Source organism: Lepisosteus oculatus, chromosome 25 (genome assembly GCF_040954835.1).
Source record: "Lepisosteus oculatus isolate fLepOcu1 chromosome 25, fLepOcu1.hap2, whole genome shotgun sequence".
NCBI lineage: Eukaryota > Metazoa > Chordata > Actinopteri > Semionotiformes > Lepisosteidae > Lepisosteus > Lepisosteus oculatus.
Genome location: NC_090720.1, coordinates 12,727,598 through 12,749,572, shown reverse-complemented (window position 1 = coordinate 12,749,572; position 21,975 = coordinate 12,727,598). Strand labels below are relative to the sequence as shown.

General features: G+C 42.6%; 1 protein-coding gene across 2 annotated transcripts in view; it reads left to right on the top strand.

Annotated features, from left to right (window-relative positions):
• trim62.1 (tripartite motif containing 62, tandem duplicate 1) overlaps nt 1–21,461 on the top strand; it is an 87,109-nt gene extending 65,648 nt beyond the window's left edge. For both annotated transcript variants that reach the window (XM_015336796.2, XM_006641863.3), the window contains 3 exons: nt 8,010–8,266; nt 10,409–10,524; nt 17,546–21,461. In XM_015336796.2, coding sequence (XP_015192282.1) covers nt 8,010–8,266; nt 10,409–10,524; nt 17,546–18,096 — 924 coding nt within the window. In that variant the 3' untranslated portion in view covers nt 18,097–21,461. The remainder of the gene's footprint in view (nt 1–8,009; nt 8,267–10,408; nt 10,525–17,545) is intronic.
• Nucleotides 21,462–21,975: the final 514 nt, after the last annotated feature.

The following is a 21,975-nucleotide window of genomic DNA, read 5'->3' as shown; positions in this document are numbered from 1 at the left end:
CATTAACAAATTGTGGAAGCTAAATGTCCCAGAATCAGTGAAGAAACTGAAGCTGAAAAGAGGTCAGATATTACAACAAGACAATGTTCCAAAACATACCTCAATATCAACCATGAACTACTTCAAGAAACGGAAGATTAAGGTTTGGATTGACCTTCACAGTCCACAGACTTGAATATTATTGAAAATCTGTGGGTAGATCTCAAACATGCAATGCATGCAAGATGGCCTAAGAATATTTCTGAACTAGGAGAAAAAATTCCTAAAGCAAGAATAGAAAGACCGTCTACAAGAAACATTTGGAGGCTGTGATTTCTGCCAAAGGGGGTAATACTTCTGTAAGTACCGACTGATAGGGTGCCCAAACATTTGCACATGCCACATTTACGGTTCTATTTTTTTAAATCTGTTAAATTCAGCAAATAAATAGTAACTGCAATTATTAAAATGAATAGCTAAATAATGAATAATTAAATTAAAGTTTGCCAAAATATGCCAGGTTTGTTTGTTCACTACAGAGGTTGTGTTAACCCAAACTTTTGCATACAACTGTATATATTTAGAGGGGCTCAAGCCTGGAGAGTTGGGGATTCCCAGCCCTCCCTGTTGCACTCCCATCTTGCTAGAAAGTTGGTGTTCTGTGAGCAGCATGAGGACATGCACTGTCCTGCTGCAATCATCACCAGGATGAGTCTGGAGGAAGGGCGGCCAGTCAAGTCCTTATCAGCAGTTAATCACTACAAGTACAGTTGTCTCGTCTAGGCACTTCTGTCCAGAACTTCACGTTAGGTTTTTCCCCATCAGCTGGTCTTGTGGAGGCACTCATTAGTATGTTGTGCTGCACTTGTTGGGACACAGATCCTCGATTTGTTGCTAGAAGACTTAGCCCCACCTCTGGCAGGTCCACCTGAGGTGATCTTCTGACAGGCCCATTGTATCCATTTTAGTGGTTCCCTTCCACAAGCACTGCGATTCAGTGGCTTAAATCACTTGACCACCTTAGTGACCACTCAGCTTTCGCTAAAGAGATAGTTTAACGCCTGTGTAACAAACTCACTTCAGTGTATTAATCTGTCATTTCGAAACTTAAAAAAAGTCATTCTGTCAATATATACACCAATTTTAAAAAAAATTAAATATGGCTTAGTTCATTGTCTCTAATTTTGCTGTATTTTTTAATGGCCAAAAAGCAAGCAGCATTTCCAGCTGTTACAATTTACCACCAAGAGTTCTATTTTCATATTTGTGCTTTAAATATTTTTGTGTTCATCGGGAATTTGCACCCATTTGTTCAGATATTTAATAATAAGTAGTTATGGCCACCAAGGAACAAAATCTACCAGGATCTCTGGTGGGGAAGACAGCTTCATTTAAACACTCAAATGAAGTGTTTAAAATGTCTCTCAGTCACTCTAATAAACCTCCTCCACCCTTTTAATGCCAACCCAGCACATTTTTCATAGTAGCCTCCTGGTTCTGTGCACTGTTGAAAGCAGTGCAGACAGATGCCATTAGTCTCATTTTTTAAAGCATGCAGAGCTGGGAGGCATTAGTTTGTACAAAGTCCATATCTTTATAACAGCAGAAATTAGATTAGGGATTTAAAACATTAATAGATAACCTCCGTTTTATGATTAAGAAAAATAGAATGCATGGTGCATACCACAGGGATTTTCTGGCAGAGGAAGCTGATGGTAATGATGTGAAATATTGTAAACAATTTATTTCCTGAAGTAATTACATTTCCAATGTTATTATTAGAGCTAATTGATTTAATTCTTACATATTTATTTAAAACTCCCATTGGCAAGAGTAAGCATGTGATTGGACATTAAATCTCTTTATTGCATTATCTGTTGCCAAGGCTACGGATTTTTTTTTAGTCTTGCAAATGTCAAGTGCCTTTGCCTTGTTGATGGTCTAAGCCTGCCCACAGCTGTGTAAGTTTTGGATAGTGATAATAAAGGGGTGTGTAAATTGAAATACAAGCAATCCTTAAGTTGTAGAAAATATGTGATTTTACAGTGATGCTTACCTACAAGTAGTGGACAAGAAATGGAAGCACCAGTGTAAAAGGACTTAATAGATCGTTGGGCAACAACATTGGTTGCACTGTATGTTTGTGGAATAGAGTCACCAGGGTCTGGAATCTGCAGAAAGGTGAAAGGTACAGCACTATTCTTTAATGAGAAAGTCAATCATCTCATGCCTGGTTAATAGAGATGGAAATCTCCTTTCAAGATATTCTGTGAATTCTGAATTGGGTTGAGATCTGGTGATGGAGAAGGCCATGACATATGGATCACTGTCATGCTCAGGCACTGCCATCCTGGAAGATGACACCCTTCCCAACAGGAATGAAATGCTGCAACATGGGGTGAAGACGACCACACAGAACCATAAAGCAGCAATTAGCATTGACCTTGTTTCGAAAGAGAATGAGTGTACCCAACCCATGTCAGGAAAGGGCGCCCCACAACATTATACACCACAGAACCCCTCGCTACTAGAACCAAACCCTCAGAGGTAGTTTCTAGTCCTTCTGGTTGTAGAATGATGACGACTCTCTGCCCTGTGCTGACATCTGCTCAGGCACCATTGCTTATGAAACATCAGCAGGTTGAGTTGATACACTCACTGAAGCTTCCACCAAACCCGTCCTGTCAAATCCCCCTCTTTCTGACTCACTGGGGTCTCCTCTGGCAGCCATCTGCTAGACGCCCATGTCTGTCCAGCATCGCTGTAGCTGTCCCTAAGCAAGCTGCAATGTTATTTGCTGAATTAATGCATGGACCACACCTGTGTGGAAACCCTTTGCTTCCCATGTCCTTAAACTTGATATCCCTCATTTTCCTGTCCACTGCCTGTACATTTTAATGAATTACAATAATTTTTCTAGGAATGCATTCTGGAACTGTGGAATACACATCAATAACTTTCAAGCGTACAGGTTGTGCATCAGTCTGTGAACTCCGAAACACAACTGGGGTTTGATGACTTTTTTAGAAAGTTATCATTAGCTTTAGAATATCGTGGAAGGTGGGAATCAAAACTTTTCACGTTCGCCTCAGCAACTTAATTGGTAGAGAATCATTTGGGGGGAATTTCTCTGAAGCAGCTATTTTTTGTAGTGGGGCTAAAAGGTTTCTGAGCTCAAGAAATCTCACCAGATATTGGCTGTGACCTACTGTTGGATTAGACCCGTCACTAATCCAATTGCTCTGGCCACACAGCTCGTGTTTACATTGCCTCCTGAGGCTCTTCCTCGCAATCTGCAGCTTAGATGTCACCGGGAGACCACTTCCAGACAGTACTGACACCTAATTTCAACATTTGACATGTTGGACAGCATTTCGCACCGAAGATGAGTCAGGGCTGGTACTGGCTGCGCTGCCGTTATGTGAAGATGCCTTTCATGAAATAAAGGAGGCATCTTGATTAAAGGGGCCCACACAGCTGTGTTAAATCAAGCAAGCAGATTAGCACGCCTGCCATCTGCTGCTGGAACAAGCCATTTCTGAACCCTGTGGAGAGGAGTGGGGTTCTTAGTCTCATCACACCACCTTAAGGGGAGACATTACTGGGCCGTAGAGTGTTAATCGGCACAAGAGCCCTGACATACACTATACACAAGTCAGCAGCAAACTGCTTTGTAGCCTATTTACTTTCTCCGAAACGCCTGTTTTGCAAAATGATGTACCAAACTCTTGTGATCACTTAGCTCCTTTTCCTACTAGTGAGTAACTGGCAGCGATCAAGCCAAGACACAGAATACAGGATTAATTACTGTACGTTTCTGCTGCTTGGTATTACAAGTGTGATTAGTGACTTTAAATTTCTGAAGCTTGACATTAGAGTAGGCCGCTCTGAAGGAAGATATGTGCCTTTGGGAAAAACAACTGCAGTTCCCTTTTGGGTATTTGCTGCACAGTATTAATCTAGTCATCCCTTCTGTCTAGCATAAATGTAAATTCAATTTATGCAGGTTGGCATGCAGATAGGTCTCTGGTTTGTATTTTTCAGCAGCACAAAGAAACTTGCCTATATACTAAATGCTGGAATGAAAACACTCATTGAGCTGCGACACAATCACAGAATCACCTTAGGACAGCTGGAAAATGAGATGTTATTCTGAGTCATTTAGAGGTGACCAGTATTTACACACTGCCTTTGGAGAAGCACATTCACGGCCTCTCCATACTAAATTAACCTTAAACAGATTTACAGAAACAGGAGATCTTAAGGAAAGTGCTTTGCAAATCTTTACCTATTCAGGCTGTTTTGATACCAGTGTTATATGTATACTGAGAGAAACATAATTCTCTTCACTTTTTTAGCTATTTGGCCTGTGTTATTCTGTTATATAGAAGGCACATGGCATAGGATTTAACCTTTTTCATACTTTAAATTGCAAGTACCAAAGTATCTGATTAACTGAAAGGGCTAGCTAAATCCTTTTATCATGTCAGTGCTTGTCAGCGCTGAAATGAATATCGCTGCATTGAATGTCTTTGTAACAATAAACTCGGGTTTCTCAGTGGTATCAAGTTCTATGTGGTCGTCTAGACTTCATGGCTTAGGGACAAATGACGACAATACCACTTCCTTGCCTCCATGTTACTGCCTGATCAGTAATGAAAATGCTGAGGTGACCAAATCTTTTTCTCTGCTCATTCTATCCCATTCAACCTGCGTCTTGCATTTGCTGTGGATTTGAAATTTGCGGTACTTTTTTATATATACTGTTACAAATAGGGGGTTTTGAAAAGGGTAAAAACTCAGGAATTGACCGAACAGTTTAGTCAATAAGTAAAATAAATTTTACTAACCCCCAACTTGTAAGTGATTTCTCCAGAATGTACTCTAGTGGATGGTATCATTAGTGGCACATTAAATCTTTGCTCTAATAATGCAGGCACACTTTATGTAAACAAATGTTAATGACAAGACAAACACTACACTGCATACAACAAAACATACAACACACAATTTACTTTATGTACAGTATTTACAAATGAGGCTTAACATCCTAATCACCCTGAAAACCCTCAGACTTTTACTAAATAACAGAGGCCACATCAGAGACATGTTGCCTTTCTAACTCAATACAGTGCGACCTGCAGTTAAATCTCTCTCTCTGCACCCCAGATGCCACAAAATAAATGGGTTTCCTTGAGAAAAAAATACCTTGGCTAGAGGAGTCTTTCCTGCTTGTAGGTGCATTTTTATGGATAGGGAGATAGGCTCCCAAGTTCCCTAAAAACACAGAATTGCATGCTCTCTCTAACAAGGTTCAGATACTTAGCTTCAGTTAGGATTTGTTCGGATGATCATGAAGTTGGGGCTCTCGCCTGGCGCAAGCTTCAAGTCCCAACTCCTCCAGGCTCTGGTGGTCTCTCCTCTGTCTTAATGTGATCTCTGCTGCTCAATGACACTCATTAACCCACATCTTACTTACCTAGAAATACCAAGGTAAACATTGCAATTGCTTTTGATCACACCTCAACAAACATCCCCTCTGCTTTGAAGCTAGAAGTGTGACCAGATGTCACAAGCCTGATCTAAACTCCAAGAGACACTTCCTGGTCACCTAAAGCTGTAAGATAGATAAAACTTTATTAATCCCGTAGGGAAATTGATGTAAGAATACATTTACATTTATTGATTGCTAATATTTATTGATGTATTAGCACCATTTTTTTCAATGCGTTAGTTTATTTTTAACCCCCCAGTCTGCAGATCTCCCTTTGTCATTGCCTCATTGTTATTGTCATGGCCTCCACCTCACTTCTGTGCCCAATGCACAATGCCATCGCTGGAGCAGTGAAGATCATGCATGCTCCCACACACTGCAAAACCCCCACTGTCCACAGGTCCAGGGCAGGCCTGCTGCTCTTCTAGCTAAGAGAACTACAACCTTTCTGGTGCCCAAAGGGCCACCAGAGTCACTGCTGAGAGATGAGTCATTTATACCTGGCTCCAATGAATCCCACCTAGCCCATGCTGCAATCAGCCAACCATCAATCAATCAATTGTATTCATTCATAGCGCCTTTCAAGCAAAGGATCTGAGGCTTGAGGCTGCTGCTGGACATATCCTGGTCAGCAAATGTTATATCTGGGGTTCAGAACAACTATGTGAAGGCTCTGAGAGGGTGGTTGGCACTCTGTAGTTTCGAATGGCTCATGCAACAGCTTTTGTTCCAGCTAACTTATACCACTGCCTCTGTTCTTCCAAGAAGATTTTAACAATTTGCAATGCTGTATTTTGCAGTAGCTTGGCTGCTTGGGCTTCATTCCTGTCTGTCCCTCTCTTAATCATCTTCTTATGCGACCCAAAAAAGTTCAGAGAAGAGTAGGCGTCCCTGTCTGGACAGAGCTTTTAATCAGTACCTGGATATCGCAAGTCGAAGAGCAGCTTCTTGATCCTAGGACAGAATTTGTAGTGGTTTTAACACTTCTGCATTTTGCACAAGATGCACGTCCTCATTTGTCCATGCCTTGTCCAAATTAAAAGCTTTTTCAAAGTCACAGATCTTTTCAAGTTTGTTGAGTGAGCTTTTCCCTTCCCTTCTGCAGACCTACATTTTCCTGCAGTTTTTGCTCTAAATCTTTTATCTTTTATCTCATCATGGAATGCTCTTAGCAGAATTATTTAGGTGACTTATTTTCCATATTTGCTTTAGTCAGCTGTGGCTGGTTTCTTGGGGAAAGGAATGAAGATTTCCATTCATTTCTTTGACATTTTCATAAATGCAGCTACATTATCTGTGAATTTTTTCTGTTCCATAATTGAGTTCTTTTATGTCGGCTGCGTTTCGTCACGTCTGCACCTGGAACTGTTCCCAAGCAGTATTTTCTTTCTCTGTTCCTTCCATTAAACCTTATGCTTTTGCTCCCATTTTCTCTGGTTTTCACCCAACATCTTCTGAATGTACATTTTCCCTCTGTTCATAGCCCCCCTTTAATTTGACATCTGCTGTCTCCGTGTTTAAGGCAGCTACACCGACAGACTTTGATTTTTTTTCCCAAGTTCTTTGTATTCTCCGTTTCATCCATCACCTTAAGCGTTAAGTCTCTTCCTCTCATCATTGTCAGATTGTTTGGATCTCTTTTTTGAAGTGTTTTCCTTTTAGCTACTTTTTTTTTTTGCTTAAAACCTTAAATCTCCTGTTTCATCTGCTTTTGTTGTCCTTTTCTCCAATGTACAAAAGAGGAGATTCTACCATACTCTTCAGTGACACCTGCAGCGTTCTTCTCATACTCACCTGACATCACCCAGCTCTCGGTTTTCTTATTTTCTGGCTTGTATTTCTTTACAAGGCTATTTGACTCAATTTCTGGAGGGCCTTCAGTATCTTCTGTTTTTTGTTAACCTGAGCTGTCAATTAAACAACCAAATGATTTTCCTAGTTGGACATATGGTACATAAAATCCCTCTTAAGTTATTTCATGTTGGATTACTCACAATTCGCCTACCCTGAGGTGCAGCTATCTACGTTACCCTGAGGTGCAGCTATCTTTATCGGACTTTGTTAGGAGTATTTGTATGCAGTAAATTATTTAGACCAATCTGTGAACTGCAAGTTCGGTTGGAATAAAAACCCGAAGATGCCGAGGCCTTCGGAAGCTGACATTGAGACCTTTTCCCTTTTCACAGGCAGAGGACTGTGATTAGCAGGTGCCATCTGAATCTGGGAGTTTTAGGAGGTGGTCAGAGGCAGTCCTGATGTTCCTAGGGGTGCTTACCAATAAAGTCTTATCTATCTCTATCTCACAAGACCCTCTGCAAAGAAATCTAAAATTCTTATCTAATGAGGAATTTCTTTGTTCTGCATTGCTTAGCTCGCTTCCTCACGCACAGGGATGTGGGCGATGTGCATGTCCTCTGAAAAGGGCCCTTGGATCATTTGCCCACCCTGCGGTGACGAGGGCGGTTGTTACAGTATACTGCTCCCCGTGCACCTCCAGCTCACAGCAGCTCTGTTTTCGATGTGTGTGCCCACGCAGTCGTCGGCGAAGGGTCTGCGAGCGACGATCGGCGAGGCCTTCGAGCGGCTCCACCGCTTCCTGAGGGAGCGGCAGAAGGCCATGCTGGAGGAGCTGGAGCAGGACACCGCCCGCACGCTGTCCGACATCGAGCAGAAGATCCAGCGCTACAGTCAGCAGCTGCGTGATGTCAAGGAGGGGATCCAGATCCTGCAGGAGCGGCTGAGCGAAACTGACCGCCACGGCTTCTTGGAGGGCGTCGCGCTGACCTCTGAAAGGTAAGGGATCCCTGAGGGCCTCTGGGCCGCTGCACGTCCCTGAGGGCTCTGTATATCTGGTGTCAGCCAGCAGCCACGTCACCCTGCAACTCACAACTGGCATCCCACTGAAACTAAGCAGGTGTGAGCTTGGTCAGTACCTGGATGGGAGACCTCCTTGGAAAAACTAAGATTGCTGCTCGAAGAGGTGATAGTGGGGCCAACAGGGGGCGCTCACCCTGTGGTCCAGGTGGGTCCTGATGCCCCAATATAGTGACGGGGACACTATACTGTAAACAAGCACCGTCCTTCGGATGAGACGTAAAACCGAAGTCCTCTGTGGTCATTAAGAATCCCAGGGCATTTCTCGAAAAGAGTAGGGGTGTCCTGGCAAAATTTCCCATTGCCCCTTACCAATCGTGGCCTCCTAATAATCCCCCTCTATGAATTGGCTTCATTACTCTGTTCTCCTCCCCACTAATAGCTGGTGTGTGGTGAGCGTTCTGGCGCACTATGGCTGCGGTCGCATCATCCAGGTGGGGCTGCACATTGGTGGTGGTGGAGGGGATCCCCATTATCTGTAAAGCGCTTTGAGTGGAGTGTCCAGAAAAGCGCTATATAAGTGTAAGCAATTATTAATTATTATTAAATTCTCTCTATATTTAGAATTACTTACATGCCATCTCAAACCAATCTGTAAAACTGGCTTAGGGATGATCCAGGCAGTCAGAACATGTCACAGAGGGACCAATCAGGACACCATTCAACTTTCTCAAATTAGGTTAAACAAGCAGAGGTACCCTTGGGCCCAAACACCAGGACCTGGGTGGACATCAGATGACTTGTGATCCCACAGATATAGAGAAGAGGACCACCTGAGTCTTGCAAATAGACAGTTATAGCCCAGAAAAAATGGGCTATAACTCGATAGCCCAGTAAAACTGTATCAGGCATAATAATATTTAATATTTATTAACCATACTATTTTTAACCATACTATTTTTGCACTGTTCCAAGAATTACCTTGCACTGTTTTTGTCCTGTTATATTTTCTCTGTTTGGGGAATTTTGCACAGTTTTGATTACTTGATTACATGTTATTTATGTTATGTTATTACATGTTACTGTAATTGCTATTGTGTAACTGTCTATTGTCTTATCTTCTGTCCTATTTATATACTGCACCTGAGTGACTAATGAGAAACACTTTTCATTATACTATGCACCTGTGTAAGTTTAATGACAATAAAGTTTAATTGAATTAAAAATAACCTTCCTTATGCCAATGGAAGAAAAAGTAAATATGTTTAATTAAATAGTTATGCATTATGTTCATTTTGCTAGTTAACCAATATGCAAATTAAAATAGAAATTATTTTTGATTAAACTGCTAAAATTTTGTTCATTTGTTTCAATGAGGATTTTCCTGTTATCTACACACCATACTCCACACTTTTAATGGACAAAAATGTTTTTTGAAAAAAATATCTATTAATATATATATATTAAAAATGCTAAACTGAAATTACATGCGTGAGTCTGTTGGGATCGCCTCTTTATCATCCAGTTTTAATGGATGGCCTGATCTTGGAGGTACCATACACCTTTCACTTCTTAAAAATACCCTTGACCCTGCTGCAAGATCACATACTCATAGGTTGGTCTGTGCTTTACCATAGCTCTGTCCCTTGAGGTCTTTCGAAAGCTCTTGGGTTGCTCTTAGTTGAGTCTGTGCTTTGAAATGCACTACCCAGTAGAAGGAACACACAAGAGCAATCATGTGAATCACCACAGTTTAACATGGGTGGAGGCCAGTTTGCGTAGTGTTATTTTCAAATGCCGACTGGTTAAGGTTTCCTTGCTGTTAAGAAGGGAAGTGAATGTTTATCCAACCAAGTTAATTCAGTTTTTGCTTTAAATTCATTTGAAATGTCTGTAATATTTTTTTTTCCACATAGAAGATGTGGGGTAGGATATGTAGATAGTTAAAACTATTTTAATGCATTTTGATTCCAGGCTGTAAGGCACCAAAATATGAAAATTTTGAGAGGGGGTGTAGACTTTCTGTAGACACTATAGAAAGAAAGTGAGCGCTTCTAAAGTATAGTCAAGAGTTTGCATTTTGGCCACAAACTAATTCCCAATTTTGTTTGTTTTAACCAGAATTAAAGGGAAGATCCATGAAACCAACCTTTCCTATGAAGATTTCCCAACATCCAAGTACATGGGACCCCTGCAGTACACCATCTGGAAATCTCTCTACCAGGACGTTTCACCAGGTATTCTCCTGTCCGGTTTGAGATAGCCCTGCCTGGAGTTGAGTTTGGCTCAGCCACCAACGGAGATTATTCAGGTTTAGGGTTGTGACCTGGGCTCCCAGCATCAGATGCTGCACAATTAACATCTGTGTTGGTAACCATTAGTGTGCCTGGCTATCTCAGTTGGCTGTCACTCCAGTGACTGGCTAGGGGCTTACAAGCTTCTGGTGACGGCAGCAATTGCTCCTGGAATCAGGTCTTGCTCTCCTGTGGGCCACTGAGGAGCTTGTGGTGTGTCGGGTGGCCAGTGTCTTCAGCCGTGTTCTCCCTGTGACAGTGGATACTGCCGCACAATGATTAAGTAATGTCTGAGAGCCCGAGAACTGGCAAATCTCCTTCTCAGAAGGAACGGTATTTCTCATTGCCCAAGTGCAGAAACCTGAACAGCAACAAACAAATGGCAGGAAACTGTTCTCTCCCGGTATTCTGTCAAATTCTGTAAGATGGGTCCATATCAGCACTTACTGTACAGCAAGACAATGTTGAAAGCCTGCCTGTGGGAAATGGAAAAATCTGTTTCTGCTTATTTCATTCAGATTCACAATTGGAAATGCTGATTTTATTTTTTTAGTGACATTACTGATATGTCCCCTGCCAATTTTTACAAAACTGCAGACAAGGCACTCATATGGGAAGACGATGGCATGAATTTTTATAACAGATGTATGCCAAAGTCGCAGTTCTCATTCAGTGCTCTTTAAAACTTAAATGACGTTGCTCACTTTAAAATCACTCTATTTGTATTACAAGTGTGTTTTAAAAATCAGCAAAGCAAACTCTCCTGGTCTCCAAGAACTACCACTGAGCAAAATATTCTCAGGCTTGTTTTGTTATCCTGTCAGCTTTGATCCTTTCAAACTACAGGGCAAACTTCTACTTTATTACTTTCATGTAAGGACTGTGTGCTTGCCTGTTTGTTGGGATGGTTCAGCAGTATGTGTAGGTTTTTTCTGCAGACCTGTTTCCAGAGAGCTCGTTACAACACCTGCACCTGGGCTCTCTGATGTTCCAAAACCCTTAAATCTTTCTGCTCATGTTATAAAGCATAAAACGGGAACAGTAGCTTACTGCTACTACTTTTATTGTAATATGTGGCGCGTAGTTTATATGTGAAGACATGAGGGCCTGTATCAATACAGTTGTGTGCAAATTTGGAAAAACATCCAATTGCATTTAAAACACAGATTTACTGTGCATAAAGAAGCAAACCAGTGTCACCGAGTGTTAGATTTGTTTAAAGGGGTGTTGCAGTCCCAATTTCTCAGACCCGTTATGAAATCTCCGTAACAAAATAAATTCATTGATGTTGTAGAAAAAGTTTACGAATTTCAAATTAAGCACAAAATCGTGAACGCTGTGAGAGTACTGTAAGTCGCCATGTTCTTGCAAACTCACATTCGAGTTCCCACAGATTGTGACATGATGCAGCCCTTTATGCTCACTAGTTACTGTAATGACTAATGTAATGTATGAGCGAATAAGTGCAGGTTGTGCAGCAGACACACTTCACTGTAGAAATGCTCCAAGGTGATCTGAATGCAGAGTTAAAAGTAGTATTTGTCAACAGAACCATATAAAAATTGAGAGCAATATTTCTATTGGATTAAAAGAGATGCATTCACAAGACTGCTTGTTTACAATGTCATAGGCCTGCATACGTCACCAGTAGTTTTGTTGCCTCATTCTGAATGGCAGAACATGGAGCTGCGCATACCTGGAAATTTAGTCTATTTTGTGATGTAATTTGAAGATTTTCCAAGTTGATGTGTACATTTTACTTTTATTAGGGTTTGAAATGCACTCATCAATGCTGACTCTTTCTAGCCCTAAAATATAAAAATAGTGTTGCGGTTTCCCTTTAATTACCTCAGAAGTTGTAATAATCTTTATTTTACACGTTGCCTTTAAAGGTGGCTTCTCAAAGCACTTTACAGAATGACAACAATAAAAAAAATACACAAGATATGCACAGTGAGAATACACAATGAGAAGAGACAATGCATGAGTATATTGAATACAGTAGGAACACAAGGGTAAAGAACAGAACCAGTTAAGTAAAGAAGTAAATTTTTCTTCTAAAGAAAAAGGTTTTGAGTCTGGATTTGAAGGAGTTAAGAGAAGGTGACTCTCTGATATCCTTGGGGATAGAGTTTCAGAGCTTTGGGTCATAACAGGAGAAGGCCCTTTCACCCCTAGAGTGTAGATGGGCTTAGGGGACAGATAGCAGACCAGAATTAGGAGAGCGAAGTTTGCGAAGTGGGGAGTAGGATGATAGTAGCTCAGACAGGTACTGAGGTGCCGAGCCATGCAGAGCCTTGTAGGTGAGCATGAGGATTTTGAAGTCGACATGAAACCTTAGCCAGTGCAAGTACTCCAAGACAGGAGTAATGTGATCACTTGCACTGCCCCTGGTCAGGATTCTGGCTGCTGAATTTTAGACATACAGGAGTTTGTTCAATTTAAGAAACCCCAGCAAGTAGAGCATTACAGTAGTAAACTCAGGAGAAGACAAATGTGTTGATCAGATTTTCAGCAACAGTTAGAAATAACATCGAATTTAGTCTAGTGAAATTTCTGAGGTGAAAGATAGATGTTTTAAAATATGTTGCACATGTGGGTCGAATGTTAAGCCTGCATCGAATATCACCCCCAAGTTTTGGTTTGAGTCGTAGAGCTAAGGTGACCAAACAACTGGCAGTTGCAGAGTAGGCAAACCTGCGCAACAGGAAATAAGATGGCTTGATGCTTTGGACTTTAAAAAATGGTTCCAGTCATCCTGACAGAACAGGTGGAATCGTAAATCACCAATGGTGCCACTGTTTTAGTCCACAATATTTTTTGATTTGGGAAGAGCTTGAGAGGCTGAAATGACACGTTTTGAGACTGTAATGATCCCACAGAATGTTAGACTGTAGTTTGGAATTAGTTTCATGTAAGATGAGTGTGCAGAAATGACTCATTCACGTGATAAATGTTTGGCCTATATTTGCGTCTTAATACATTTTTATACGCCACAGTGGTCCTAATTTGAAGTCATTTGATGTTAAGGCTTGCATGAGTGACATACTGCAGACTCTGGGAAAGTGACTAATCTCCCACAGTAATTTCCTGTGAGAGGTGATGATTAAAAATAATGCTGCAAAAAGACACTTCACTAATCCAATCTATTCACAATTTGCGTTATTCCAATAAAAATAACAGAAAGTTGCTTAGTCTCCTTTGACTTCATTCCAAATGTCCAGATCAATACAAATCCATCTCTACATTCTGTCATGTTGGCAATTGAAAAAAGTTTTAAAGTTTCTTCTCTTTTTTAAAGCTTGTCATTCTGTTTTCTGTTTAAGTAATGTTTCTGTATTACCTGAGCACCTGATAGATCCTTCACAGTTACTTTCAAAGCGTAGTTCTAGAAATGCTATACAAATCTGGTCTTTATCAAACCACAGGAATGGAATCCAGTGAGCCAGTGAAAGTATATTGCAGTGGAGACCAGAGTATAAAGGCCACCGTTGAATTTTACATTTCAAAGCACCTGGAACGGGTCCATTTAATTAACTAAATTGATCAGATATCATGAGCCTTTGCAAATGGCTGATTTGAGGTATCGTTTAAGATCCTTTGGACAGTGGCTCTCACCAGAACCAGGACTTGCCACCCCTGGTATATTGTTGAGAGTCTGTAGCCTAGAAGTCCTTTTACACTCCTTTTAACAAGCCTTTATAGTCTATTTAAAATTAAAATAAGGCTTGACTGGTAAAAAATAAATGCTTTAATAAATCTTCTTTTATTTTGGTTCTGGTGATGTATTCTTCTTGGGCGCTACTGTGGTGTAGTGGTAAGCATTGCTGCCACATCGCTGGGGCCCTGGGTTTTATTCCAGACCTGGGGTGCTGTCTGCGTGCACTTTGTTTGTTCTCCCTGTGCTGTGATGGGTTTCCTCTGGGCTCTCTGGTGTCCTCCCACAGTCTGAAGCCATGCTGGTATGTTAGTTGGCTTCTGAGAAATCTGGCCCTGGTGTGAGTGTGTGTCTGTGAGTCCGTCTGCCCTGTGATGTACTGGGGTTCTGTCCAGGGCATACCTTGCCTTGCTCCCTGGTTCCCCACAAAGCTGAATAGTATGCAGTGGGTAGAAAATGGATAGATTTTTTTCTTTTGACAAAGGACTGACACTGACACTGACTGACCCTCATTTGTGTTGCATCTCTTTCATAAGGTTTAGGTTTATGCAAATCAGAGAGTCCAGGTGGGCACATTTTTACTATTGATGCCTCTCTGGCATCCTTAAAACTCTACTGTTCTAGTGTGTCCAGGCTTCTTTAAAAATGTACTTTGCTATTAATTATCCACCTCATTTGGATTTGGCAGCTCTTAATCAGCTTACTGTTAAATCCCCATGTGCTACACAGTACAAACAAGGACCTGTGCAGGCAGTTCTCTCAACACACCTTCCTGCCAGATCCATTAGTAGTCTGAAGCCCTGCAGTTCCCACAGTGCCTCATGAGTGAGCAGCAAGTGAAGAAAATGTACTTCTCACTGACAGCGCTGGAAGCTTGAAGGTTTCTGGAGATTGCAGGTGCAATTCAAGTCAAGGATGCTGCCTGGAGTCCATCTAACTACAGACGTGTTTGTCTAAGCCTGGAACTAGCAATATCTGGACTGTGGAGATCAGAGCAGGTTAATGGTCTTGAGAAACTCAGCAATGTGATTTTTAATTCACAACTGTTCTATGTCCCAGCTCATTGCAACTCCCCCCTATCCCCACAAAGGGGGAATAAGGAAGCACAGACAAGCTACGCTCCTCTAACCACACACTCGGGCCATGTGGCACTTTTGACACATTTCAAGCTTCACAACGAGGCTGGTTCAGTGGTTCAGTGCTGACTGGAGGGCAGGTGTATCTGTCACTGATGTCATCACAGGCTTGTGGACATGTCAGAAGTCGCTGGGGAGCTGAGGCAATTGTGCTTTTAAAGCTTCTGTAATAACAGCCTTTCAAACCTATAATCAAGAGCTGTGAGACCTATAATTTTGAAGCCTGTAACCCCAGCTCAGGTTTTGAGCTTCATATTTCAGCCGTGGATCCTGATGTATTTTGCTGAGAAACTGATCCTTTGATCTTGAATTTAAAGACACTGGAAGACTTTGATCCTTTGACTTGTTCGTTTTTTTTACCTCGCTGAGTCTTGGGATTGTTTTGGAAAGATTTCAAGAGAGGGCCAGGGCTGTACAGCCCGGTTCCTGACAGCTTGTCATTCAGCTCCGCTCCCGTCAGCCCTGCCAGGTCCTAACCACCCGGCATGTCTCTCGTCTTCTCTGATGTTTCTGTCGAATCAGCTGCCGCAGAACCTCTCGTGCTCTTGAAGGCCTGTAACAAGCACTTCGGCTGCGCGGTTCAGTGAGTGAGTGGGTCCCTCTGTTCTGTCAGACCGGGTGGTTTCTGACGGATTAGGGATTTTTGCTTTCCTGGCATTTGGCAAAAGCACGTTGTCAGCAACTTCAGCAACAGTGGCTTGTGCATTGACAGGCACACCTGACAGCCACAGTCCAGCACATTTATATTTTTCTTTTCTAATTCGGTTCCTTTATTTTTGCTTATTGTTGCTGTTTTTATGACAGGCCCTCTCCGAGTATTAGTAGCGTTTTGCTTCTAGAGCGAGCCTTCATAAATGTCCTCCAGACATGGCCATAATATTAAACTAATGGCTGGATGTTGTCTTGACATTGCACTAATCTTTCTCAATGCTGTCTGGAAGTGGTCCGAATATTGCAGCCTGGACATTGTCAGAATCTTGCACGAGCATATCTCGGTACAGTACTGCGTTTCAGTTTTATTGTGAAGGGAACAGTGTGAGCTCTGGATTCACCGAGCATATTGGCATTTGGCTTAATTGGTCAAAAAGAGCTTTAGGGCCAAGAGACGTAAGGGTATTCAAAGGTTTTTTGTTATTGATTTATGTAAATAAGAGCAAGAGTATTGTAGGGACAGGCATGAGCTCATCACAGGATAACTAGAGAAAGCGTGTCCACATGTCAGTAGTGGTTTATGGATTTCTGAACAGACCATTGTTTCTCTTCAGACTTGAGCACAAAAAATGCACAGACTACACCGTAAGTGAAGTGTAAATTATTTGGCATAGCACAACAAGCTAACCGTTGTGCTTCAACAAGGTCTGTCCAGAGACAAGTGTCCACTTATGCAGTCAGGAACTCCATACCTGCATGTTCATTGAGCTCAAAGATTCTCTCCCCATTGCGGTTCTCCTCAGCTTAAAGATCAAGGACTGTCTTACGAGAGAAACAGAGACTTGTTTTGCCCCGAGTCTTCATAGATTTGCAAGAGTATTTTAATATGATTTATTAAATTAAATCCCTATTAATTAATATAGTGATTTATCTATAAAGGGACAGTGGAAACACAGTCAGGATATTTGGTGGTGGTGGAACATGGAAAGGATTTACTTCTGGCATCTAGACAGGAGGTATATCAACCTGCAGTTCACAGCTGGCAGCCCACTGAAGCTCAGCAGGTGTGAGCCTGGTCAGTACCTGGATAGGAGACTCCTGGGAAAACTAAGGTTGCTGCTGGAAGAGGTATAAGTGGGACCAGGAGGGGGGCGCTCACCGTGTGTGTGGGTCCTAATGCCCCAGTTTAATGATGGGGGCACCACACTATTCACCAATCATGACCTCCTAATAATCCCCATCTCTGAACTGGCTTCATCACTTTCTCCTCCCCACTGAGAGCTGGTGTGTGGTGAGTGTATTGGCGCACTCTGGCTGCATCACATCATCCAGGTGGGGCTGCACATTACCTTTAAAACACTTTTGAGTGGATTGTCCAGAAAAGCACTCCATAAGTGGAAGAGTTATTTATTTATTCTGAAAAGGGCAGTGCTAAAACATCCTGTAACGTTCAATACAGCCAGACCAGTTGTTTCTCAAGTCAGTTTGCTTCTTCTCTCTCCCTTCCCCACCCCACCAGTGCCTGCGGCCCTGACCCTCGACCCCATCACCGCCCACCAGCGCCTCATCCTGTCCGACGACTGCACCATCGTGGCGTACGGCAACCTGCACCCCCAGCCCCTGCAGGACTCGCCGCGGCGCTTCGATGTGGAGGTGTCCGTGCTGGGGGCGGAGGGCTTCGGCGCCGGCGTGCACTACTGGGAGGTGATGGTGTCGGAGAAGACGCAGTGGATGATCGGCGTGGCCCACGAGGCTGTCAGCCGCAAGGGCAGCATCCAGATCCAGCCCAGCCGCGGCTTCTACTGCATCGTCATGCACGACGGCAACCAGTACAGCGCCTGCACCGAGCCCTGGACCCGCCTCAACGTCAAGAGCAAGCTGGAGAAGGTGGGCGTCTACCTGGACTATCCCAAGGGCCTCCTGGTCTTCTACAACGCCGATGACATGTCCTGGCTCTACACCTTCCGGGAGAAATTCCCCGGCAAGCTCTATCCCTACTTCAGTCCCGGGCAGAGCCACGCAAATGGCAAAAACGTCCAGCCCCTGCGAATCAACACGGTTCGCTTGTAGAGGAGCCCCGTGGGATTGGCGGTTCCTTAAAATCGCGGAAATGGGAGTCTGATGGACCTTCCTTAAAGAAACAGCCCAGTATCTTGTTTTTATCCATCATGTCTGGTGTTAAGGTTCTTTTGTCATGAGTGTGAGCTCTGCAGAGCGGGATGGCTGTAAATAAGGGACTTCGCGGTCACTTGATTTTATTTATTTTATTTAAGAGGTGGAATTGGGGTTCCAGCTATATTGTAGGTAGGTCCTGCGTTTGTTTTTGACTGAAGGGGTGGAAAGAAAATCCAAAGTTAATTCCGAAACGGGAGATGACATCTTGTTAAACAGGCTCCAGACTCTTTCCTGGGTTCATCTTTTATCCCAGCTCCCTGTTGAACACTGCGGTGTCTGTCGTTCCTGCAGTGCCCCGAATCTCCAGCTCTTCTGATGGAGTTAGCTGGGCTCATGAGTTTCAAGAATTCCAGTTTCTGCAGGTAATCGTGAGCAGCACGGCTGGGGAAGACATTCTCAGATCCACCACCTCAACTTTACCTTCCTTGCAGGGTAAAGGTGTTTCACTAGCAGAGCGCTCTGCTCTGAGGTGGAGGCCATCTCTTATCAAACCGTGTTAGGAGAGCGCTTTCGAGACAATAGCAAAAAGAATGCATTTCTGAAAACATTGAGCAGTTGTGAGCATCAGCTGACATTTTAAAATATTCAGATGGGTGGGGATAAGTGAGATCAGGGCTGTCAGAAGTCTCAGACGTGACTCGTATTGTGTTTGGAAATGGGGAAGCTGAGTCATCTGACTGTCACTCCTCGCCCCCGATGAAGTCTTGGTGCATTACAGAAAGCTACATAGAGCTCTGCTTGTTGGGTTTACAACTGGGCCAAGAGGTCTTACAGCCTCTGCTCCGTTCTGATGAGGAGTCCTTGTGTGTGATGGTCTTCAATGAAAACGAATCCCGATTCTGGTAAAAACACTGCAGAAGAACATGTCAGAACAAAGGTGCCCAGTCCTGGTCCTCAGCTCTTAATTGCTCAGGCTAATTGGAATCTGACCTTGATCATGCAAATTCGTCAGGGACAAGTCTCTACACGCATCATCTCAGAAACAGTCATGGGCCTCATGGCTCCAGTTCTCCACTTGGCTGGACTTGCATTTCCTCACTGGTAGCACTAATTGTAACTTGAGCATTTAAATTGTTTTCTGGCCCTGCGAAGATGCCACTTTCAACTTACAGTACAACCTATTTTTGTAGGAACAATCCAGAATTGAAACAAGATCTAGTTAGTAAATCACTAGTTAGATCAGGGGATCGTTAAAACAATCACTATATTTCATTAAGCAAGCTGAGAATGGAAGGACTGAGCATTTTTTTCTGGATGCCTTGCTATTTCTAAAGGACAGAGAACAAACCCTAGTTAAAGAATGTTAAATTAGGACAGCTAAGGATTAATTTGCCAAAGCAGTTGAGCTGAATTGCAAGGAAGAAATAGACACGAGGCCCCCTGGTGGTGTGGGAGTGTTAGTGCTGCGCGCCACACTCCCCCTCCTGTTGTTTCTGACTGGGGAGAAGTGCCGAGATGAGACATTAGTTTGTGATGCTATGGGTCAGGGAGCTGCATTTTTTAACTGACATGTACTATATGTTTTGTTTTTGTTTGTTTTGGGTGGGGTCTGTCTTGGGTTTCCAGAGTGATGTATTTGTACATTTTAAGTCATTATTTTCTCTAAATACTGCAACTTGAATTATTTATTAATCTTCAGTTTTAACTCTGGTGGTTTGTTAGGTCTCCGTTCAGATTTGTTTCCGATTTCTTTCTCTTCCGTTGGCGCAAAACTGGTCTGACACTTCAATCAAGTCACTTGGTGTAGTGAACTTAAGGTGCTTTGCAATTACTTGAACCTGGTAATTTGAAAAATGAGTTTATTTTTCCCCAGTGTTTTTCAATGAAATAACAAAAAAGCAGAAGCCCACAATATTCCCCTCAGGAGGATCTCCAGTCACTGCAGATGCCTCAGAGACATGCCTTCACAGTACACGATGACCAGGCTATATAACAGTATTCAGTAGGACTGATGAAACGCAACATTAAGGGCATGCAATTTGGAGGATTCTGCTCCATACAGAATTTGTTCTGGGTAGGTTGCATGCTTAAAGTTGTGGTGATTCCAAAAAACCTCCGCTGAGAAAAGCAATGTGGACATTTCAGACTTTCATTTCATTTCCCAGCAGCAGTTTCTCAAATGCGGTAGCTCCCTGGTAGCTGATGCTGTATCCAATAACACACACCAGTGCAGTCTATTGGATGAATTGTAATAAAACATTTTCTTCTACTGGTGAAATTCTGAAAGTAACCCATTTTACTTTTACAGATGTCTGAGACTCCTTTGCTTGGGGTGGGTGACCATGTGCAACTTCAGTCACAGTGGAATTGCCCAAAGCTTTTTTCAGCCATTTTGTCTCAGCTGTTTCTCAGTCCCTCTGCTCCCTTCTCATTTTAATCGCTACAGAACTGTTTCCATGTTTAAATGCCACCTGGACCTTTTCACGTCTCAGTTCTCTTCTGTGTCAAATTCATATTTGGGTTAAAATTTTACAAAGGGAGTTAAAGATCAACTTGGCATACATGGTTTTAGATGTAATCAATTTCGAGCCACTGTGATTCACTTTGGTCAGTTCATTTTCCTGCTTTATATGCCTACAATATACAGTTTCTTACCTGAACCCACTGTATCATCCTGTGCTGCAGAACACAATGTAGACATCATTTCAGGAGTTTGTTTCATGAAAGGCCAGCAGGCATTTCAATTTTAAAACTACATGACCTTCAGTTACACTAGAATGTAAATGTGCATCAAAGGTGTTGTTACTTTAAGTGATTGATTGTGGTTACTTTTCAGCAGCATTTGGGTCCAATAACTGTGACCTGCTCGCAAGCCACCATCCTGCAGATGTTATGTGGAGCTCAAAGCCCAGTAAGTGAGCATACAGGTTGGTCACCACTAAGAGCTAAATTGCTTTATATCGAACTTAAATGACACAAGAACCTGAAAACCCTGTGGTTTTCCAGGGCCAGGATAGGCAACCCTCTCCCAGGGACCCTTGACAAGTAATAACAGACGTGGCTCATTACCCGAGGAAGCAGTCCTGCCATCAGTTCATTGTGTCTTTGCAGTCTACCGCATCAGTTTCAGAGCAATATGCTTCAGGTGACACTCGCGGTTGCTTATCAGGTGTCTGTGATCTGCTGCAGATAAGTGCGATCTGCTTCTCTGAGCAGTGGCTGCTGTCGAATTATCACTGTGTAAATACACTCTGGCTTGTGCCGCAATGAGAGATTCACAAGAAGTGTTTTGATGTAAAATAAAGGCATTGTAAATCTCATTGTGTGAATGTTTTTTTTTTCCTCTCGCACACTGGGACAAAAGCAGGGACTCTTTTTGTGGATTTTGCCCCCTGACCTGCGAAAAGAGGAGACGTGCTGCTGACAGAAAGTAATCCACAGAGATTTTGTCCATCATTGTTCTTTTTTCTGGCAAGAAAGGCCTCAATCGCAGATGGTTTGTGAAGTGAGGATGGTGAACGGCCAGGTCTCCTTTGTGATGATTTTATGGGGGACAGATGCTAATTTAGTCATTTCTCCAGTGACATTGCACACATGTGGAACAGCTGATTCACAGGATAGCGTGCAGGATTAGTACAGAGCAGCACTTAAGTAAATATAACGTTCTTGTTCTGGCTATTAAGGACTTTCAGGGGATTGCCGTGATCGCAGGAAGAGCATTGTTGTTTAAAGAACAGTTGATTCAAGAATCGCATGCAGTTCTTTTTCGTGATCTTAGGATACTGGTTTGAATAACATGACTTGGTGGTTTATGTAATTAACTCATTTTCAGTC